The sequence below is a fragment of the Ailuropoda melanoleuca genome, chromosome 4 (genome assembly GCF_002007445.2).
Source record: "Ailuropoda melanoleuca isolate Jingjing chromosome 4, ASM200744v2, whole genome shotgun sequence".
In the NCBI taxonomy this organism is placed as follows: Eukaryota; Metazoa; Chordata; class Mammalia; order Carnivora; family Ursidae; genus Ailuropoda; species Ailuropoda melanoleuca.
This window is the reverse complement of record NC_048221.1, coordinates 107,303,847-107,322,568: the sequence shown is the minus strand read 5'-3', so window position 1 is coordinate 107,322,568 and position 18,722 is coordinate 107,303,847. Positions and strand designations below refer to the sequence as shown.

General features: G+C 44.0%; 1 protein-coding gene and 1 long non-coding RNA gene across 2 annotated transcripts in view; one reads left to right on the top strand and one right to left on the bottom strand.

Annotated features, from left to right (window-relative positions):
- IL1F10 (interleukin 1 family member 10) overlaps positions 1-16,572 on the top strand; it is a 31,678-nt gene extending 15,106 nt beyond the window's left edge. The window contains exon 6 of the mRNA XM_034659509.1: positions 15,912-16,572. Within this exon, the coding sequence (XP_034515400.1) occupies positions 15,912-16,049 (138 nt within the window). The 3' untranslated portion in view covers positions 16,050-16,572. The remainder of the gene's footprint in view (positions 1-15,911) is intronic.
- LOC117802015 overlaps positions 1-18,722 on the bottom strand; it is a 32,515-nt gene that overhangs the window by 1,959 nt on the left and 11,834 nt on the right. The window contains exons 2-3 of the long non-coding RNA XR_004625011.1: positions 2,499-2,684; positions 21-162 (exon numbers count right to left, since the gene is read on the bottom strand). This is a non-coding gene — a long non-coding RNA (uncharacterized LOC117802015). The remainder of the gene's footprint in view (positions 1-20; positions 163-2,498; positions 2,685-18,722) is intronic.

Here is an 18,722-nt window from a genome sequence, read left to right as displayed (position 1 = left end):
GGGTTCAAGGTTGATGTTACCTCCTTTCTCGTTCTGGAACTTGGGTGTCTCTCCTTATTGTGTTGTCCTTGGGTACACTTCTGTTTTATCTTGTAGGTGGCACATCTTAGGCCTGGCCAATCGCCTAATTGAAGGGGTGGGAGCTCCTGCTCTGGAGAGGTCCTGACAAGAGAATATGGGAATAACAAAGCCTATACCCACTCATTCCAAATACACTGCTGGTGGCAGATGAATGCTTGACCCTTTATCAACATTCTTATTACAAGACACCTGACTGTGAGCTCCTAAAGGGCAGAGACTTGGTATTTTTATTTCTATACATTTATAAATGAGCACAAAGATGCTAACATCACTTCATATGGATGTGCAAGTTTTACACTGCATGACTCTAGAGGACACCACTCACATTTTGATATCATAGACTTGAATATTTATTATGACAATGTTATGGTAATTGACAATAAAGTGACTTGTACTGAAACAAACAGTATTTCTAATGACTTTCTAGCTGATAAGAATTAAAAAAGGAAGCTTTATGCTAATTCATTCCAAGGAGACACAGGTAGTTTGAGCAAAGCGTACAAGGAAAGGAGTTTAGGCAAGAGATGTGGCTCAGAGGAAAATAGGGACAAGATCATGAAATTGATTAAGGTTATCCATGCTAAACCCTGGTCTTTAACAGGAGGGCAACATGGAGTCCCTATGGACGATTTCAAGCAGGGGATGACGTGATTAAATTTGCCTCCTCAAATAGCTGCTTCTGGTGCTTGGCTGAAGAATGGTTTCCCTACTCCAGTATATCTTGCCTCCAATCCAGTTGAGAGATGAGTGTCTAACAATTGACACAGGGGATTTGAGGGAAGTGAATGGATTTAAGGCATAGTAAGAAGGTAGAGTTGATAGATTTTGGTGATATATTGTGCACAGAACGATGGGGTAATTGTTGAGATTAACAAATTTCTATTTTTGTTGTCTATTGATGGATATTTCTACTGATGGGTAGTGAATCTGTCATTTATTTATTTATTTATTTGAGAGAGAGAGAGAGTCAGGGGTGGGAAGAGGGAGAGACGGAGAGAATCTTTAAGCAGACTCCCCACTCTGTTGAGCACAGAGCCTGGTGTGGGGCTCGATGCCATGATCCCGAGATCATGACGTGGGCCCAAACCAAGAGTTGGTCGCCCGACCATCTGAGCCACCCAGGCACCCCTGGTAGTGAATCTATTCATGATGGCAATTTCTTTCACTGACATAAGGACTGATGGAGGAGAAAGTGGAAGTTTCGGGGAAAAGATGATAAGCTTTGCTTTTGACTATGTTGAATTTTGAGGTATATGTGAACTCCAGATAGAGGTGCTCAGTGGGCAACTATTATGTGGATCTGGCATTCAAGAGCGGAATTAGGAATGGAGATTTAAATTTTGGAGTGTTCAGCATAAAAGAGATAATTGAATCTGTGGGGTGAATAAAATGGGGAGAAAGATTATTTTAAAAGAGAAGATGGTCTAGGACAGAGGGATGTTTGATAGGTGGAGGATGTAGAGCTTTCAGTGGAGATTTGGAAGGAGAGGCCTGAAGAGGTAGAGGGGAGACCGGGAGACATGGAGTATGAAAGTCTAAAGAAAAAATGGTTTCAAAAGGAGAATCAATATTGTCAAACACCAGCAGTACATCAAGGCTGGTAAAGTTTGAAAAGTGTCCATTGGATCTAGGAGCTAGGTGACCCTAGAGCAAAAGTTGAAATAAAGGGTCTTCAGGAGTAAGTGGAAGGTGAAAACATAGGGTCAGTGAGTAGAGATAATTTCTTCAGTAGTTTTGGCTGTGAAGGGGAGAGAAAGAGGGGTATAGCTAGAGGGAGACATGTGGCTAAGGGAAGAATTTTTCACGATGTGACAGGTTTAAACAAGAGTAAAAGCTGAGAGGAAGGAGCTAACAGAAAGTTGGGTTTGAAGAAGCAGGGAGAGGATGGGTTTATGGGTAAATGTGTGGGCTCTGGAGTAAGTCTGGGCAACTTTAAATTCCTGTTCTTCTTTTTCTCCTGTGAGTAAACTGAATGAAATAGGCATACTCAAGTCATTTTTAAAATTATGTAGCAGAGTCATATGCTTTTTTCTTTCCATGATGCATCTGTGAGAAAAGAAAAGTGCCAAGGACCTTCTTCAGACTTAATGAGAAATCTTTTGAGTCTTTATGCCATTTAAGGATGTGGAAATGCTTTTTCATCATTATTTCCAAGGCAACTGTTTCATTTATCCATTATGATGAAATAAATCATCCTGAAACTTAGTAGCTTAAAAAGAAAAAAAAAAGAAGACAATCTTATTTTGCTTGTGAATCTACAATTGAACAGGGCTCAGTCTTGTCTCTGATCCACCCAGTATCAGCTGAGGGGGCTCAAAGGGTAAGGGCTGGGGTCATCTGATGGCTCTTTCACTAACAGGTCTGGAGGTAATACTGGCTCTCTGGTGGGACCGTAGTGGGGCTGTTGGTCAAATCACCTTCACATGACCTCTCCACGCAGAGTAGTCTTCTCCACAACATAGTTCCTGGGTTCCAAGAGTGAGCATCTTGAGAGAGAGAGAGCCAGGCAGAAGCTGTATAATTTCTCATGACCTGGCTTCAAAAATCATTCAGCATCACTTCTGCCTTGTTCTATTCATTAGAAGTGCATCACTATTGTCAGCCTACATTGAAAAAGAGGGAAATTAGATTCGACCTCCTAATGAGAAAAATGTCAAAGAATGTGTGGGCATGTTTTAAAACCACAACAGCAACACATTGTCAATTAAGACAAATTAAAGCTATAGGTTTCTTTTTCAGAGTTAATTTTGCAGGACATAACTTCTGAAACCTTCAGTGTTTTATAAGACACTTTCGTTCAAATAATACTTGCAAGGGTATATTTGTTTTAACTAAGAATAGAAAAGTTTGTGACAGTAATGAATATTCATACAGGCCTTCATAATGCACAGAACAAAAGTGATAGTCTTGTGGCTGTTCTTAATTTAATGTTGCTTAAAATGGATTCTTTGAACTAGTTTATGCTGCATGACCATATCTCTCCCACTGAGGCTGTAAGGAAGAGGGAATACCTCCATATTGCTGGGATTTTTTGTTTGTTAGTTATGAAGACTAGCACTGTGGGCAGTATTATTTGTATGATAAGCAAACAGCAGTCCCTTGGATTTAATTTTAACAGCAGAATGGAAAAAGTACTAACTAGAATTTTATTTAATGATAGTGGGATAAGGAACATAGAGTGTTTTTCTTCCACTTGATGTAAACTTGGGCAAATAAAGTGGGTGTATACTAATGGTGACCACCATATCATAGCCTCATAGCCTTTTGGGGGAGGATTGAGTAAGTTAGTGCATGCCAAGCTCTTGGCATGGGGCCAGGCACATGGGGTGCTCACTCAATGATTGAAAATGGTGGGTGATGTCAGAACCTTGATGAGGCTGACTGGGCCAGTACCCAAAGCTAAAGTACAGGGACTGGCCTTGGATAAGAGCAGAGCTATTGCTTCTGTTGGATAAGAGAGAAGAAGGAAAGGATGAAGGTTCAATGGGTTTTAATGTGGACTGATGGGGAGTTGAGAGTCTTTCTACCAGCTTCTGTTATTTTGCCATAACTAAAAGAAGGGTAGGAGATTGAAGAAAATAAGGAAGATTTGAATTATTTTCTGTGGAGATGGGACAGGTAGCAAATTATAGAAACAAGAAAGGGGTGCTAAGCAACTATAAAGGGCAGCTGGTCGGCTATCGTCAAGGTGCCATGGTGCAGATCTGCCATGTTCTCCCAAGCCTCTTGGTGAGTTTGGTGTACAATCTGAGGAGGACATTTCCAGAGCTTTGCCAAACAGTGCAGTGGGTGAGCAGAGGGGCCTCGCAGGGGGAATATCAACAAAAGAATGGTGCAAGTAGGGGCTGGGAAGAAGTGAAGATAGGAGGAGATAATAGAACAAAGTTGAGTAGGTCAAAGGACTAGGGGTGTCCAGTGGTTGAAATACATAAGCAGCAGGGGAAAATGGAGAGTGAGGGAGGAAGAGAGAAAGAGAAAGGAGGAAAGGAAAAACAGACAAAAAAGTCTGTCCTTTGTGGTCAGAGAATAGGATGTTTGAACTTTCAGAAGTGAAAAAGTTATGAGAAATGGTAAGTCATAGGGTATAGCCATGAGGGTTGGTAAAAAAAAAAAAAGAGAGAGAGAGAGAGTAGAGGTGGAAGTCACTGGAAATGAGAAAGTCAAGGGACTGAGAGGTCATGGTGTGGGTCATCCAAGTGGGTGTCAAGGTCCCTTGGAGTTTAGGGCAAAGAGAAGGACTTGGTTCCAGGTACCAAATACTTAATAAATGGAGGGGAATGATAAGAAAGTCAGTAGCTGAAAGCTACAATGAGAGGTAAAAGATGGTATAAACTTCAAAGGGTTGGGGTTTTCATTTGTTTGCTTTCCTTGGTTGTTCAATTAACAAAGGTTGCAGATGTCACAATCTGATGTCAGTGGAGAGGTGACCCAATGTTGGCCCCAACTTCCTGGTCCTGAAATATCTGGGTGTAGGGGTTTGATTTCTTTCTCCTTGAGAAAGCTTCAGGGAAAGCAGGGTCCCCCGAGGACAGCCAAGGTTCAGTCAACACAAGAATTGGGGGAATATTTAGAAAAGAGAATGGAAAGATAGATTCATTTAAAAAATAATGATCCAGCACCTGCTATGGGTATGATACTGTTTTGGGCACTGGAACGTATCCATGAATAAAACATATTAAGGAATTTACATGGGACGCCTGGGTGTCCAACTCTTGATTTCAGCTCAGGTCATGATCTGAGACTTCCTGCTCAGTGGGGAGTCTGCTTGTCTTCCTCTCCCTCTGCTCCTCCCCCACCTCTAATAAATAAATAAATCTTTTAATAAAGAAGGAATTTACATTCCAGTAGCAAGAGACAGAAAAATAAACACCCGAACAAATACATACTCAATACAATTTTGGATAATGGTACAGGCCATGAAGGAGAAAAATAGGGCTATTAGATGGAAAGTGGAGGGTATATGGAGGAAGTGGGGACTCGTCACAAATTGTGTCCTCCAAAGGGAATGGAAGGTGCAGTGGGAGTTGTGTCAACAGTAAGCCTAGATAGATTTTATAGAATGAATGCTTGTTAGAATAAATAGTTTGGTTGAATAGCAGATGCAGGAAAGCACATTAGGGTTTGCAAACCATTACTGTAGGACATGTGATTTTGCAAAATAACTGCCAAGGTTTTTACAGCAGTTCTTTCCCATTGTGGCCCCCTGGGAAAGCCATGGCCACTGCATGACCTTTCCTATCTTCTTGACCTCAAGGCCAAGGACAGACACTTGCAATTCCTGCCCACAGACCCCACAGGTCCCACAGATCACTTAACTACTGGAAACCAGAGCTTACTGTGTGGGAATTGGAGGCAGCCTCGAGGGCAAGACAGCTTGCATACAGCTCAGGAAGCAATGGTGTTCTTGACGTTGGGCAAAGGGAAGTGGCTAGCACATAAGACGTGACATTCCCTGAGACTTAGAGGACACTTTTTCAGGGCAAAGAAAAGGAAGTTTTACTTTACTGGGGTTAGTAAATATAGGAAATTTACTTTCTTAATAGATCTCTAAATAAGGATAGAGGAAGACCAGGAACAATACCTGGAGGAGAGAGTTGTAACTGACTGGTAATGAGAACTGGGGATTTAGAGGAGGAAGCCTTCTCATTCCAAGTGGCCCCAACAGCAGCCTTGGGCTCTCTGGTGCCCTGATTGGCTGGGGTATTGGGAATGCCACTTGGCCCCAGATTGGTGCCCCCTTGCCTGATTTTCCTTCATCAAGAATCCTATAGTCTTGTATGTCCTCATGTTCTCTTCACCTGAGATCATGAAGAAGATGTATTTTTCTAGCTACATTGATTCATTATTGATTCATGCATTACTACCATTTGAGCTCTTACTATATTCAAGATAACTGTAGTAGAAAACAGAGACTCAAAGATAAAAACGTGATAGTTCATAATGCAGCAGGGGAAACAAATTGTCTTTAAAAATGACATTACAAGCTACTCTGTGCTGAAGCATTGGTTTACCCTTCAGGCTGCACTCTCTCTTGCAGGCCTCTCTCAGGCTCCGACAATTGCTTACAGATTTTTATCTTTACGGCAGTCTCCTCTTCTAACTTCCAGGCATGTGAATTTACCTGCCAGCTGGACACCACCTTGGGTGGTCCATCAACATGTCAAATACAATGCAACTAAGCTGATTTAATGATCTCTCCCACTACCTTCAACAATCTTCCCCCTTCCTTCGTGTATCTCTATTCTCAATAAATGATTCTACTGTCTGCCCAGTTCCCGAAGCCCCCAAATAAGAATATCCTTGCTCCGTGTTGTCCCTCCACATTCGCATGTTGCATCCACATTCAGCAGTCGCCAAGTCCTATTGAATCTATCTGTCCATCCTGATGGCCATCACCATAATTCAGACCCTTGTCTCCTCATCTATGCGTGCTGAGGTGACCTCCCCACCAGCTGCCTTCCCGCAGTTTTGCAGTGTCCTAAACTCTGGTCCACACTGCTCCATCTGGGTCCCATGCCTTTGCTTCCAAGGTTCCCATAGGATTTTAGCACAGACAAGATACCTCATATTTGGGGCCCTGCCAATCTCCAGCTTATCTGCTAGTTGCCCTCACAGCTCCCACCCCCGCCACAGCACATTGTAGCCTCCAGGAACCTCTTGCGGGCCTCCCCCCAGGATGCTCTCTTTCTCAACCAAGGTCTGTCCTTGCACATGCTGCTCTTTTTGTTTGGAGAATCGTTCCCCTTTTGCTTCCCTGGCTAATTTTGTCATACTGTGGAGCTCAGCTAAGGACTCAACCCCTCAGGGAAACAATGGGTCACCCTGTGGCTAGATTGAGTACCCTTTTTCTATGCTCCAATGAGAACCTGGATGAACCCCAGCATAGCACTTGCCAAACTCCATTTTAATTGTGAGCCTCGGTTAATCTGTAAACAACCTCTGGACAGAGGCTGTGTCCTATAAGTTTTTGTATCTCACTGAGTGTCTTGTAGGAAGTGCTTAGTAAACGTGTGCTAAATGAGTAAGTGGAAGAAATGACAAAATGAATGAAAGGAAGGAATAAGGGAAAACTGGAGAGAGATGGAGAAGAACAAGAACTAAACAGTACTGGAAATAAGTAGTCAAGACGTCAAACAAGAGGTGATGTTTGAGCCAAAGTTGAGGTAGCAGTTAGGAGTTAGCCAGGCAGAGTCAGGGCAAGAGGATTTTTACACATGGCCGAGAATACACACTCAGGCACAGAGGTGAGGAAGACAGTGAGATGTTGGTTTATTTGTCAGGATTCAGTTGCAGGTGACAGGAAATAATGCAGCTGATTTAATCAGGAAATCTTTTCATATCAAGAACTGGGTGCTTACAGAATCGGCTGAATGACTAGGGGCTGAATGCGCTTTAGGCTGGACACTCAGGAATAATCCCTGGAGGAACACTCTAGAACTGGCTTGCTGAGGGAGCCATCATCTCTGCCACAATCAGGGAGATGCTGTCACAGCCTCTGGCTCCAGCTTCACACCACTGGGGCCCAGTGCAGAATCAGGAAGCGGCTACAATGGCTGTTGACTCCAGGAACACATGGCCTCACCCAGATCTGGGGACCCGAAGCATGCCGTGCTTGTGAAAATCTGCAGGGTAGGGCTCTCCCCAAATAATGCATTCCAAATTCAAGTATCCCATGAATGAGTCTTATGGGCAGACCTGAAGTCACATCTGGAACTTTCACTCCAAGGAAGTCTGCAAAATGTAGTTCTCAGTCTTCTAGGCAGTGCAAGGACAGGCTGGAAGGCCACTGTAAGAGAGACTGAGGAGCCAAGCTACCATAGGCACTGCCCCTTCCCACCTCTGTGCAGCCGCGGTTACCAGAAATGGTCTGTGTAATGCAGTAGAGATGAGCCCAGGCTCCCTGCAGGTTTCTCCTCCTGCTCCCCTGCCACCCTGCCTGACAGTCTGCTGGGCCCCAGGGTCGACAATCTGCTGGGCCCCAGGGTCAACACTCTCTCATTCTTCTCTGCTGCAGCCTATGCTTCTTCTCTGGGTTTCCACCTCACAGCTTAGAACCCAATGTAGAACCAACTTGTATGGGAATAGTGCTCCTGGGGTGGCTGACTGACAATGACAAACGTGGCATTCTCCTATGGGGGAGTGGGGGGGGCAGAGAGCTGGGCCAAGGGGGGGGGCAGAAGGTCCTGTCCCACAATGAGCTTTACTCTCGATAGCTCTGTGGCCTTGGACAAATTACTTCAGTGTTCTGGATCACATTCAGTGCTTCGTGTCCTCGGCATGCTCAGCCATAAAGGGAGGGATTAGAGTAACAGCTGCCACCACTGCCGTGAATCATGTAGTGCTTCCTGTATCCTGCAGTCACTCTGTCAAAGTTGGAGTCCCCAGGAGAAGCATCCATTGGCCTTTGACCATGTGCCCATACCTTCTATACTATCTAGGGAATGGGAGAGGAGTAGTTGGTTTTTTCCAGTTCTGAAATGGGAAACAGAGCCCTACTTCCTACCAAGCCATGACCAGGGGGATTTTTCCCCAATGGGAAGCATGTTTAGTTGGTGAATAGAAAACTAAAAAAACCACCACACTGTGGACACATTTTTAAAACAGGAATTATCCATTTTAGCCTCCTGCTGGAAATCACAAGTTTTATGTGCTAGCTGTATTTCTTTCTATTACATCTTATTTTATTTTTTTTAAAGATTTTATTTATTTATTTATTCGACAGAGATAGAGACAGCCAGCGAGAGAGGGAACAAGCAGGGGGAGTGGGAGTGGGAGTGGGAGAGGAAGAAGCAGGCTCATAGCAGAAGAGCCTGATGTGGGACTCGATCCCAAAAGGCCGGGATCACGCCCTGAGCCAAAGGCCGGGATCACGCCCTGAGCCAAAGGCAGACACTTAACCGCTGTGCCACCCAGGCGCCCCACTATTACATCTTAAACACAGTAACACTACCGAAATACAAAAATATATTTGAATCCTAACTTGTCTCATGTTCCACTGGCAATAGCCATCACATGCTTGGTGAACACACATGTACACATGGCATGTGAGGTGTTAAAATATTAGTGTCACAAGCCCATCATGGTTGACAGATGCATGCTTATTGGCAAGGGACTGCAGAATAAGGAATAGAAATAGACTCGGACTAGTTTTTTTTAAATTTTATTTATTTATTTAGTTATTTTAGAGAAAGAGACAGTGTGAGCAGCGGGGAGGGTCAGAGGGCTAGGGAGAGAATCTCAAGCAGACTCTGTGCTGAGCGTGGAGCCTGATGTGGGGCTTGATTTCACCACCCCAAAATCACGACCTGAGCAGGAATCAAGAGTTGGACACTCAACCGCCTGAGACACCCAGGCACCTCTGGACTCAGACTAGTTTAAATAGAAAAATAATTTATTGAAAAATTTTATTAGGTAGGTTCCCAGAATCCATGGTAAGGCTGCAGAACTGGCTCAGAAAACAGGCAGAAATCAGGGGGCAGGAGTGGGGTGGGTAGATGGAGGGGAAAAGAGCCAAAAAAAGTAGAGAGAAAGGCCACTCATAGAGGAAGGGGCACTCTTCTGTAGCTTTCTGTTCTTTCTTAAACGCCGGCAAACTGGAGAGTATTTTATGGTTACACACATTTGCATTCACACAACAGGTGCTAGTTGAGTCCTGCCCCCAGAGAAGCAGGGAATGAGAAGCTGTGGTGTCAGGACGGGAGTATGTTGGACCAAGTGCTGGACACTGGGAGACACAGAAGGAGTCAGTCCTGGTCTTTATTAAACCTATGAAGGTGGTCTACTGGTAAGCCTTGAAGGGTCATGCACACTAGGCATTCCTCCTCCTTCTTAGGAGAGTGTGCCTACGAAGCTCAAACAAGCCAAGATGTAGATGCCACAGGGTAGATTCAAGGAACCTGCGAGGAGTTAGAGAGCAAGCAGCTGGGAGATCTGGAAGGCTTCATGGAGGAAGCAGCGTTCCATATGGGCTTTGAAGGCTCACCGGGGTATCAGCAGGTGAATATGTGTAGGAAGGAGAATGTGGAAGTTTGAGGGAATGAAATAAGCCAAGTGAACCAGGACGGTGGAAGGAATGTAGTTCTAGAGACACTGAAGGGTCCATGTGACTGCATGTGGGAAGCGTGGAGGGTGAAGAAGCAGGTGGGAACCTGCTGGGGGGAATCTGTTGTAAACTGGATGGGCATAAAGAATGAGACACTTTCCTTCCACAGGTAAGGGAGGCATCTTTATTTTTATTTTTTTGAATTAATTAAAATTATTTATTAAGTGCATGGTCCTATAGGTTTAGAGGTTTTTGTTGTTGTTTGGTTTGGTTTTCTTTCTTTTTTTTAGTTTCAGAGGTAGCTAGTGATTCATCAGTTGCCTGTAACACCCAATGCTCATGACATCAAGGGCCCTCCTTAATGTCCATCACCCAGTGAGCTCATCCCCCACCCACCTCCCCTCCAGCAACCCGCAGTTTGTTTCCTAGAGTTAAGAGTCTCTTATGGTTTGTCTCCCTCTCAATTTTCATCTTATTTTATTTTTTCTTCCCTTCCCCATGTTCATCTGTTTTGTTTCTTAAATTTCACATATGAGTGAAATCATATGATATTTGTCTTTCCCTGACTGACTTATTTCGCTTAGCATAATATGCTCTAGTTCCCTCCATGTCATTGCAAATGGTAAGATTTCATTCTTTTTGATGGCTGAGTTTGCATTCCCACCAACAGTGTAAGAGGGTTCCCCTTTCTCTGCACCCTCGCCAACATTTACTGTTTCCTGAGTTGATAATTTTAGCCATTCTGACCAGTATGAGGTGGCATCTCATTGTGGTTTTGATTTGCACTAAGGGAGGCATTTTTAGATTGAGAGTGAGTTGAGGGCAGGAGGCCTGATATGCTCAATGATCAGAGCTATGATTTAAAACAGCTATTCTCAGACTTTTGAATAACTGATGCCAGTAATTTGTGGGGGGTTTTGCCCATATATATATATATATATATATATATATNTATATTATATATATATATATACTTGCATATATATATAATATATAATATATAATTTAATTCAGGAAAACAACTTTGAATTTTGACAAGGACCTTAATAAAAATAACAAATTACATCACTGCTACTGCATAAAAGAAAAGCCATTTTTTATTCTGTGCACCCCTCCCAAAAGATAATCTCAGAGGAAAGGACAGTCCTAAAAAAAAAAAAAAGGAGAGTTGTCAACAGTACCCCAATACATTTGAATGTCAAGGGCTCTGACTTTCCTCATTTTATTTGGCCCATTATTATACTAGCATGGGTCTAAGGACCCACATGCAGGAACCACAGCTCTGAAAGATCTGGCCATGTATAGAAGGCAGATTGATGCTGGGAGAGATCACAGGCAGAGCAAAGGATTCTACTCTTAAGGGGCTATTGCGATACTTTGAGCAAGCAGTTCTAACTGGGAGCGGGGGGGTGGGTGCTGTGGGCATGGGAAGGAGAGGTCAGGTGTGGGAGATGCTGGGATGGAGATGCATAACGCTCATGCTGTGTTCTGCCCTCTGATTACCACAGTGGACATGACTAATTGAGCAGATCACTCTTTCTTAAGGGATCCAAGACACAGCCTCACAGTCCTCAACACCATACTCCAGGCAACCTGCACCAGTGGATTAGAGGGGGCATGTGACCCCAAACTTTTTTGCTATCACTATACGGGGTGATTTCCTATGACGGGAGGTGGGGATGGGGATGGAGATGGGAGTCACAGATGTTCCTGATGCTTCAAGCCCAGGATTCTGGAAGAAGTGTGATAGGTAGATTTATGGCCCCCAAAGATATCTACATCAATGAACACAGAATGCTCAGAACCTGTCAACATATTACCTTACGTGGAAAAAAGGATATTATAGATGGAATTAAGGATTTCAAAATGGTAAGAAAAATGATCCTGGATTTTCCTGGCGGGCTCAATGTAACTTCAAGGATACTTATAACAGGAAAGCAGGAATGTAAATCCAAGAAGACATGGCAACAGAAAGAGAGGTCAAGGAAATGAAGCCACAATCCAAGGAATGTTGGCAGCCTCTAGAAGCAGGAAAAGACAAGGAAAAAGACCCTCCCCTAGAGTCTCCAGAAGGAACAGGGCCATGCTGCCACCTTGATTTTCTCCCAGTAACACCTGTGTCAGACTTCTAACCTACATAACTGTAAGATAATAAATCCGTGTTTTAAGTCATTAAGTTTGTGGTAACTTGTTACAGCAGCAATGGGAAATTAATTCAAGAAGGTTGTATCATCCACAGAAACAGAGTGGTTTGAAGGGTGGAGTGAGAAGCTGATGGATTCTGCCTGGGGCATTCTGGGTGTCATATGTAAGGTGCATATTACTGGGGAGATGTCCATCTAACAGCTGGAACTCCAGGGACAGAAAAGAAGGAACAACAATATTTTAAAAGGAAGAGAAATGGATAATAACCAATTTTTGTTGGGTACCTACAATGTTTCTGGTTCTTTCACCAAATTATTTAATCCTCATGACATCTTGAAGACAAATTTTTTTTATAAAGATTTTATTTTTATTTATTTGACAGAGATAGCCAGCAAGAGAGGGAACACAAGCAGGGGGAGTGGGAGAGGAAGAAGCAGGCTCAATAGCGGAGGAGCCTGACGTGGGGCTCGATCCCATAACGCCGGGATCACGCCCTGAGCGTGAAGGCAGACGCTTAACCGCTGTGCCACCCAGGTGCCCCACAAGTTTTTTTTTTTAACTTATTTTCACAAGTAAGTGGCCCACGTAAGTGGTCAAGGATTAGGAGATGTGCTAAAGTTTCCTCAGCTAATAACAGGATTCACACCGGGGTCCAATCTAATTCTGGACAGTGTGACTTTTATCATTATGGCTCTACCGCAGTTCTGAAGAAGGGAGTCAAAGGAATTTCTAAACTGCATCCTGATTCTTCTCAGTAACACAGGAAATGAGGTCACCAATAGGTAGTGCCAGAGTTAAGGGGTCAATTGAGAGGATAGAAGTAGATTAAGTTTAGAGCAATGGTAATAGAAGGGGAGACAAATCTTTGGTAACCTGGAGGAGATGCTTCTCAGAAGGAAAGTTTCTTCACATCATGGGGTCACCAACTCCAAGACCAGTGGGTGTCATGGATGATGTCAGCAGTGATTCACTGTCTGTTGTCTCAGCAGAGGTACAGGGGAGGAGACTGGGCAGTGGCCAAGGGGATCTGATTCCTCCTGTCCCTACAGTGATTTATTCCTGGACTTCCTCACTGTGGGGGTAGGAGGTGTGTGAAGGGATTTCCCCAGTATTTGAGAGAGCTAAGGGGACAGGAGAAGCAACTGCTAATTTCCAGATCTGTAGTTGGATTCTTGTGGGCTCAAGGAGCTGAGGCCTTCTGTGCTTCATATACCTTCCCAGCCCACGTAGTGTGGCATCGGGTTTGGAGCCACAAGACTTTGGTCTTATTCTACTCCAGGGAGCCATAAGCCTGGGTACATAGCTAACATTTTTTGGGCACTTCGCATGTGCCAATAGCCTCACGAAGCAGTTTTCTCTGACCCTATTGTTCTGATAGAGGATCAGAAGTTCAGAGAGATTCAGTAACTTGTCCAAGGTTACAGAGCTAGTAAACGGTGTGGGTAAAATTTTAAAACCAGGTTTATCCAGCTCCAAATCCCGTACTTGACACATCTTGCTATGAATTAAACTCCTGGTCACAGTGGAGAAGCAGATGTAATCGCAGTTTACCGTAACACAGTGTAGTCATGTGGAATTAAAGAAAGCGCATGGATGGCCTGGGAAGAGGCCCTACCACGGATAGGGAGATACATGGTGGGGGAGGCTTCTCAGGGGTGGTGGCCTCAGAGCTCAGGGGTGAATGAGTTTCTGGCCAGTAGAAGGGCATTCTGGGTAGAGCAGAAACAGACAAAGATGTGAAGATGGTGGCCATGTTTGGGAAGAATGAGTAGTCTGGCGACTGTGACAATGAGTCAAGAGTTTATGACATCAGGGGATACTGTTGACACAGATGAAGACTGGAGGTTCTGTGAAAAACAAACCCTCACACTTCCAACTAAGTCCTAAAGCCAGACTGAGTATACATCATCCCTCAGGAGAACCAAGGAGGCGAACATTTGGCCTACTTATCATTCCATCCAGTAATCATTATATTGTTCATTAAGTATGTGTCAGGGTAATATTTTTGGTGAGATTTGTTTGATCAGGACGTGAACTCAATACGTGTAAACACAGGTTTCTCAGTTTGTTACTCATACACTGTGGTCATCCGATCATGAGCCAAAGCCAGCTGCTCTCACTTCTTTAAAACAGAGGGAAATATATCCTCTGAGAACTGTGCACCTCAAAAATCTCCATGCTTTTTCTGAGCCTCAGTTGGGTGAGATGACACTAGCAGTGTGCGATAAGCATTTTTCGTGTTTGCTACTTGGTCTTTAAAATTCCACATTTCAAAGAGCTGCATCATTTTCCATAAATATGGCATTATTTACTAATTTTCCTTTTCTTTTTTTTTTTAAAGATTTTATTTATTTATTCGACAGAGATAGAGACAGCCAGCGAGAGAGGGAACACAAGCAGGGGGAGTGGGAGAGGAAGAAGCAGGCTCATAGCTGAAGAGCCTGATGTGGGGCTTGATCCCATAACGCCGGGATCACGCCCTGAGCCGAAGGCAGACGCTTAACCGCTGTGCCACCCAGGCGCACCCTAATTTTCCTTTTCTGCACATTGAAGTTTCTTCTCGTGTTTCACTCTTTTCATCTACGCTGAAATAACCATGTGGTTTTTATCCTTTGGATGATTTTCTATTGAAAAGTTCCCTGAAATGGGATTAAAGGATCAGAGATGGATAATGTTTTTATGGTTTTTGATACATGTTATATAATCACCTCCTGAAAAGTTTAGAACAATAGCCCATTGCTGGCATCAATTTTCATCAGTGTTGGGAAGGTGTGCTTTTCCTAATTTTCATTAATTCATTAGGTATAAAGTCTTATTTTAACTATGGCTTCTTCGTTAATGATGTCAGTTAAACATTTTCTATATTTCTGTCTTCCACTTGATTTCAGCTTTTGCAAAATTTCCTTTGTTCACTGGTCTACTAGAATTTTGATATTTTTCTTTTCGATTAGTATTGGAACTCAAATCCAAAATCACACATGGGAAAATAAACTAAGATCTCTTTGGGAATCTACAGAAATGAAAGAATAGAGTAAGAACTAGAACAGCAAAAGGATAATGAAGACACGAAATAATAAATTCAAGTTTATTTTCATTTTTGAAATTCCTTCAGCGTAGTGATTTTTTTTTTTAAGAGAGAGAGCTCATGCGCACACATGCACCAGTGGGGCAGGGCATAGAGGGAGAGGAGGGAGAGAGTGAGAATCTTAAGCAGACTCCATGCCCAGTGTGAGCGCAATAGAGGGCTCAATCTCACAACCCTGAGATTGTGACCTGAGCCAAATTCAAGAGTCAGATGTTATTGACTGAGCCACCCAGGCGCCCCTAGAGTAGTAATTCTTAACTTGTTTTTAGATTATACATCTTTTTGAAATATGAGTCCTTACCCCTAAAATGAACCTGACCTATTGCATAAAATTTAAATGAGTTCATGGCTCTTCTCAGGCCTCCCCACAGACATCTCTCAGGTTAAGATCCTTTGTTCTATAATAACTGCTTTAACTAAAATGTTCATTTCATTATTGCTCATTTTTGCCTGTCTTAACAAAGAGCTACATTGCTTTGTTTTGTGTTAGAAGGCTAATGTTATGAATAATTCAATGCATTTCTTTTCCTTCTTCCCCCCCTACCCCCGCACTCCCAGAGTTTTGAAGCTGTCACTGGGTGGACTTCAGAGTCCCAGAGGGAATTTGACTTCATGACTCAGACCTCCAACTTCAGGTATGACATGACCCCAGGAATGTTGGGAAACTCAGAGTCTGAAACACAACTAACACACTGAGGCCCCTAAGACTTCAGATTTATCCAATTCAAAATTTTAAATAACTATGTTTGAAATATTTAAAGCAAAAAAAAAAATTAAAAGAAACCTGAATCAATATTGAGCAAGAGAAAAAAAAATAACAAATGACCTGGCAGTTTGGAGAAACTTTAGAGTTTGTAGAAATCGTCATTCTCTTCAAAGTGCTGAGAGAAAATTAACTGTTAATACAGAATCGTATACCTGTTAAAACTACCTATCAAGAAAAAGTACGCAATAAAGATATTTACAGGTAAATAATAAATGAGTTTACCACCAACAAGCCTTCATTAAAAGAATAAAGAGTGTTTTAAAAAGAAGGAAAATGATTACAGAAAGAAGGTGTATTCGTTTTTTATTAGCTGCTGTAACAAATTACCACTAATGTAACGGCTGAGAACACCACAAAGTTATCTCCCATTTCTTCAGCTCAGATTTCTGACAAGTCTCATTGGGTTAGAATCAAGGTGTCAGTCAACAGGGCTGCTGGAGGTTCTAGGAGACAAACTGCTTCTCTGCTTTCGCTACCTTCTAGAAGCTTCCTGCATTCCTTGGCTAGTGGCCCCCTTCTCCATCTCTAAAGCCAGTAATGGGTGTTAGGTCCTTGTTACATCATATCACTCTGACTCCTCTTCTGTCTTCCTCTTCTACTTTGAAGGACCCTTGTGGTTACATTGAGCCCACCCAGATAATCCAGAATAATCTCCTTATTCTAAGGTCAGCTGATTAGCAACATGCTGAGGTTTTCACTCTCTTCTACAGTTTGCACTTCTGGGCAGAAACAGGTTCATGTGCTGGCCAGCCAATAAAGCTCCCAGGACTCCTGTGGCATTGGAGCAAGCTCCTCACCTGGTAGGAGGCCATCAGGTGTGCTGGAGAAAGCCAAGGTCCTGTCCCTTCCTGGCTCTGTGTCCTTACCAAGATATCCCCCACCTTTGGACCTCTGATTGTCGGTCGTCAAAAGCCTCTGGTTATTGAAGGGATGAAAACATAACCTATATAAAGCACCTGGCATGATGCCCAGCACAGGTGGTCATTTCACAAATATTGCCTCCTTCCAACCCCTCTGGGGAAGTCCATATCTTCTTGGCTAGGCCAGCTCTTGCTTCCATCGTGTCATCAGATCCATACTAAGGCCCTGTTGGACATGGATTCTGGGAATTAATTCTTGGCCTCAGTTCTTTCTACAGACTTCCCTGTCATTTACCTCCATCCATCCATTTGCCAAATGGAGGTGTTTGCGTTGGTCTTCTGCCAGTTGGAGAAAGGTTTAGGTTTCTGGCCATCCTCAGAGATTGGGGGTGGTCTTATACTGCCATTTCTTAGATCCCATACTGTTCTTCATTAGTAATAAGAATTCCATCTGCTATTTGTAGAGGGGTCAGCAGTTCACCAAGCACATCCAGAAAAAGGTAGATCAAGTATTATAATCCCCCTTTTAGAGCTGGGAAAATTGAATCCCAGAGAGAAAGAAAGACCTCTCTGGAAAATAGTCAGTAGCTAGATGGGAAGTGAAGGCCTTCTGTGCTGAGGTTTCCTGACTATGCGTCCAGTGCTTTGCTTGGGAAGGAGATGTTATGGTGAAGCAGGCTCTGAGTCATACAACTCTGGGCCTCAGTTTCCTCATCTGTAAAGTGAAGATAATAGTAAAATGGTCTGAAGCTCTTGTGAAAATTCAGGGACCTAGTCCCTGTGGTGGTACGGCAGCTGGCCCCGGGCACTGCTGCTGTAGACGCTGGAGGGTGCTGCCCAGACCGGCCCCTGCCCCAGAAGAACAGTCTACACCTGAACAAGTCACCTCTGCTCTCCAAGGGAAGGCCACATCCAATGACCAGTCAGTGTGGGATGTGGAGACCGGGCTCTCTTGCCAGGCCTGCCCTAGCTCTAGATGTCCTAGGAGAAGGACTGAGGCCTGTGTTCTGACTACACGGCACTTCAGCTCCTTCTGCTTGGTCCTTCTATCTTCACACCACGTAGGGGCCCAATCCTGAACTAATTCCCCAATAAGCACCCTGTGCGCTAGTCTCCGTGTCACGCTTGGCTCTGTGCACATGCGTGAAAACCATCCTCGGTAAGGTGTGAACCACAAAGGGGAGTGGGTTTGCATGGAACCGTCCACACAAAGCCCTCTTCCCAGAGTAGCAGAGAGGCTGGCCTGGGTTAGGTGTGCATCCCGTGTCCTTGCAACAGACTAGGACGGGCAGGCTCTCCTGGGTTCTAAGTCCATGGCCCTGGCCCCCAGCCCTGTGACCAGACAGCTGGGGAAGACTCCAGGTCTGGGCAACCCCAGACTCTGGGTTGTTCTGTTGCTGGGCACAGCCTCCTTTCCCTAGTGATGCAACCCTTTGCAACAGACCACAGGTCAATCGTGTTCCTGTTACCCAGCACGGAGAGGCTTGCAGCTCCGTCTCTCCAGGAATTCTGACGCACCGCAAGACCCTGTGGTTGGAATGCTTCTTTCCTCATAAAAGCCCCAGGCCTCAGAAAAGGAAGTTTTCTCAGGTGACTAACATTTGAGGTAGGGCTTCCCAGGACCCAGCCACCCTGGTACATGAAGCAACCAACAGAAATCCACTTTAGCTCAAGTTATTTGGGCGGGGGGAGAATAGGACCAGATAATTCCCATCGGCCCCCCACCTTCTCCACCGGGTAAGC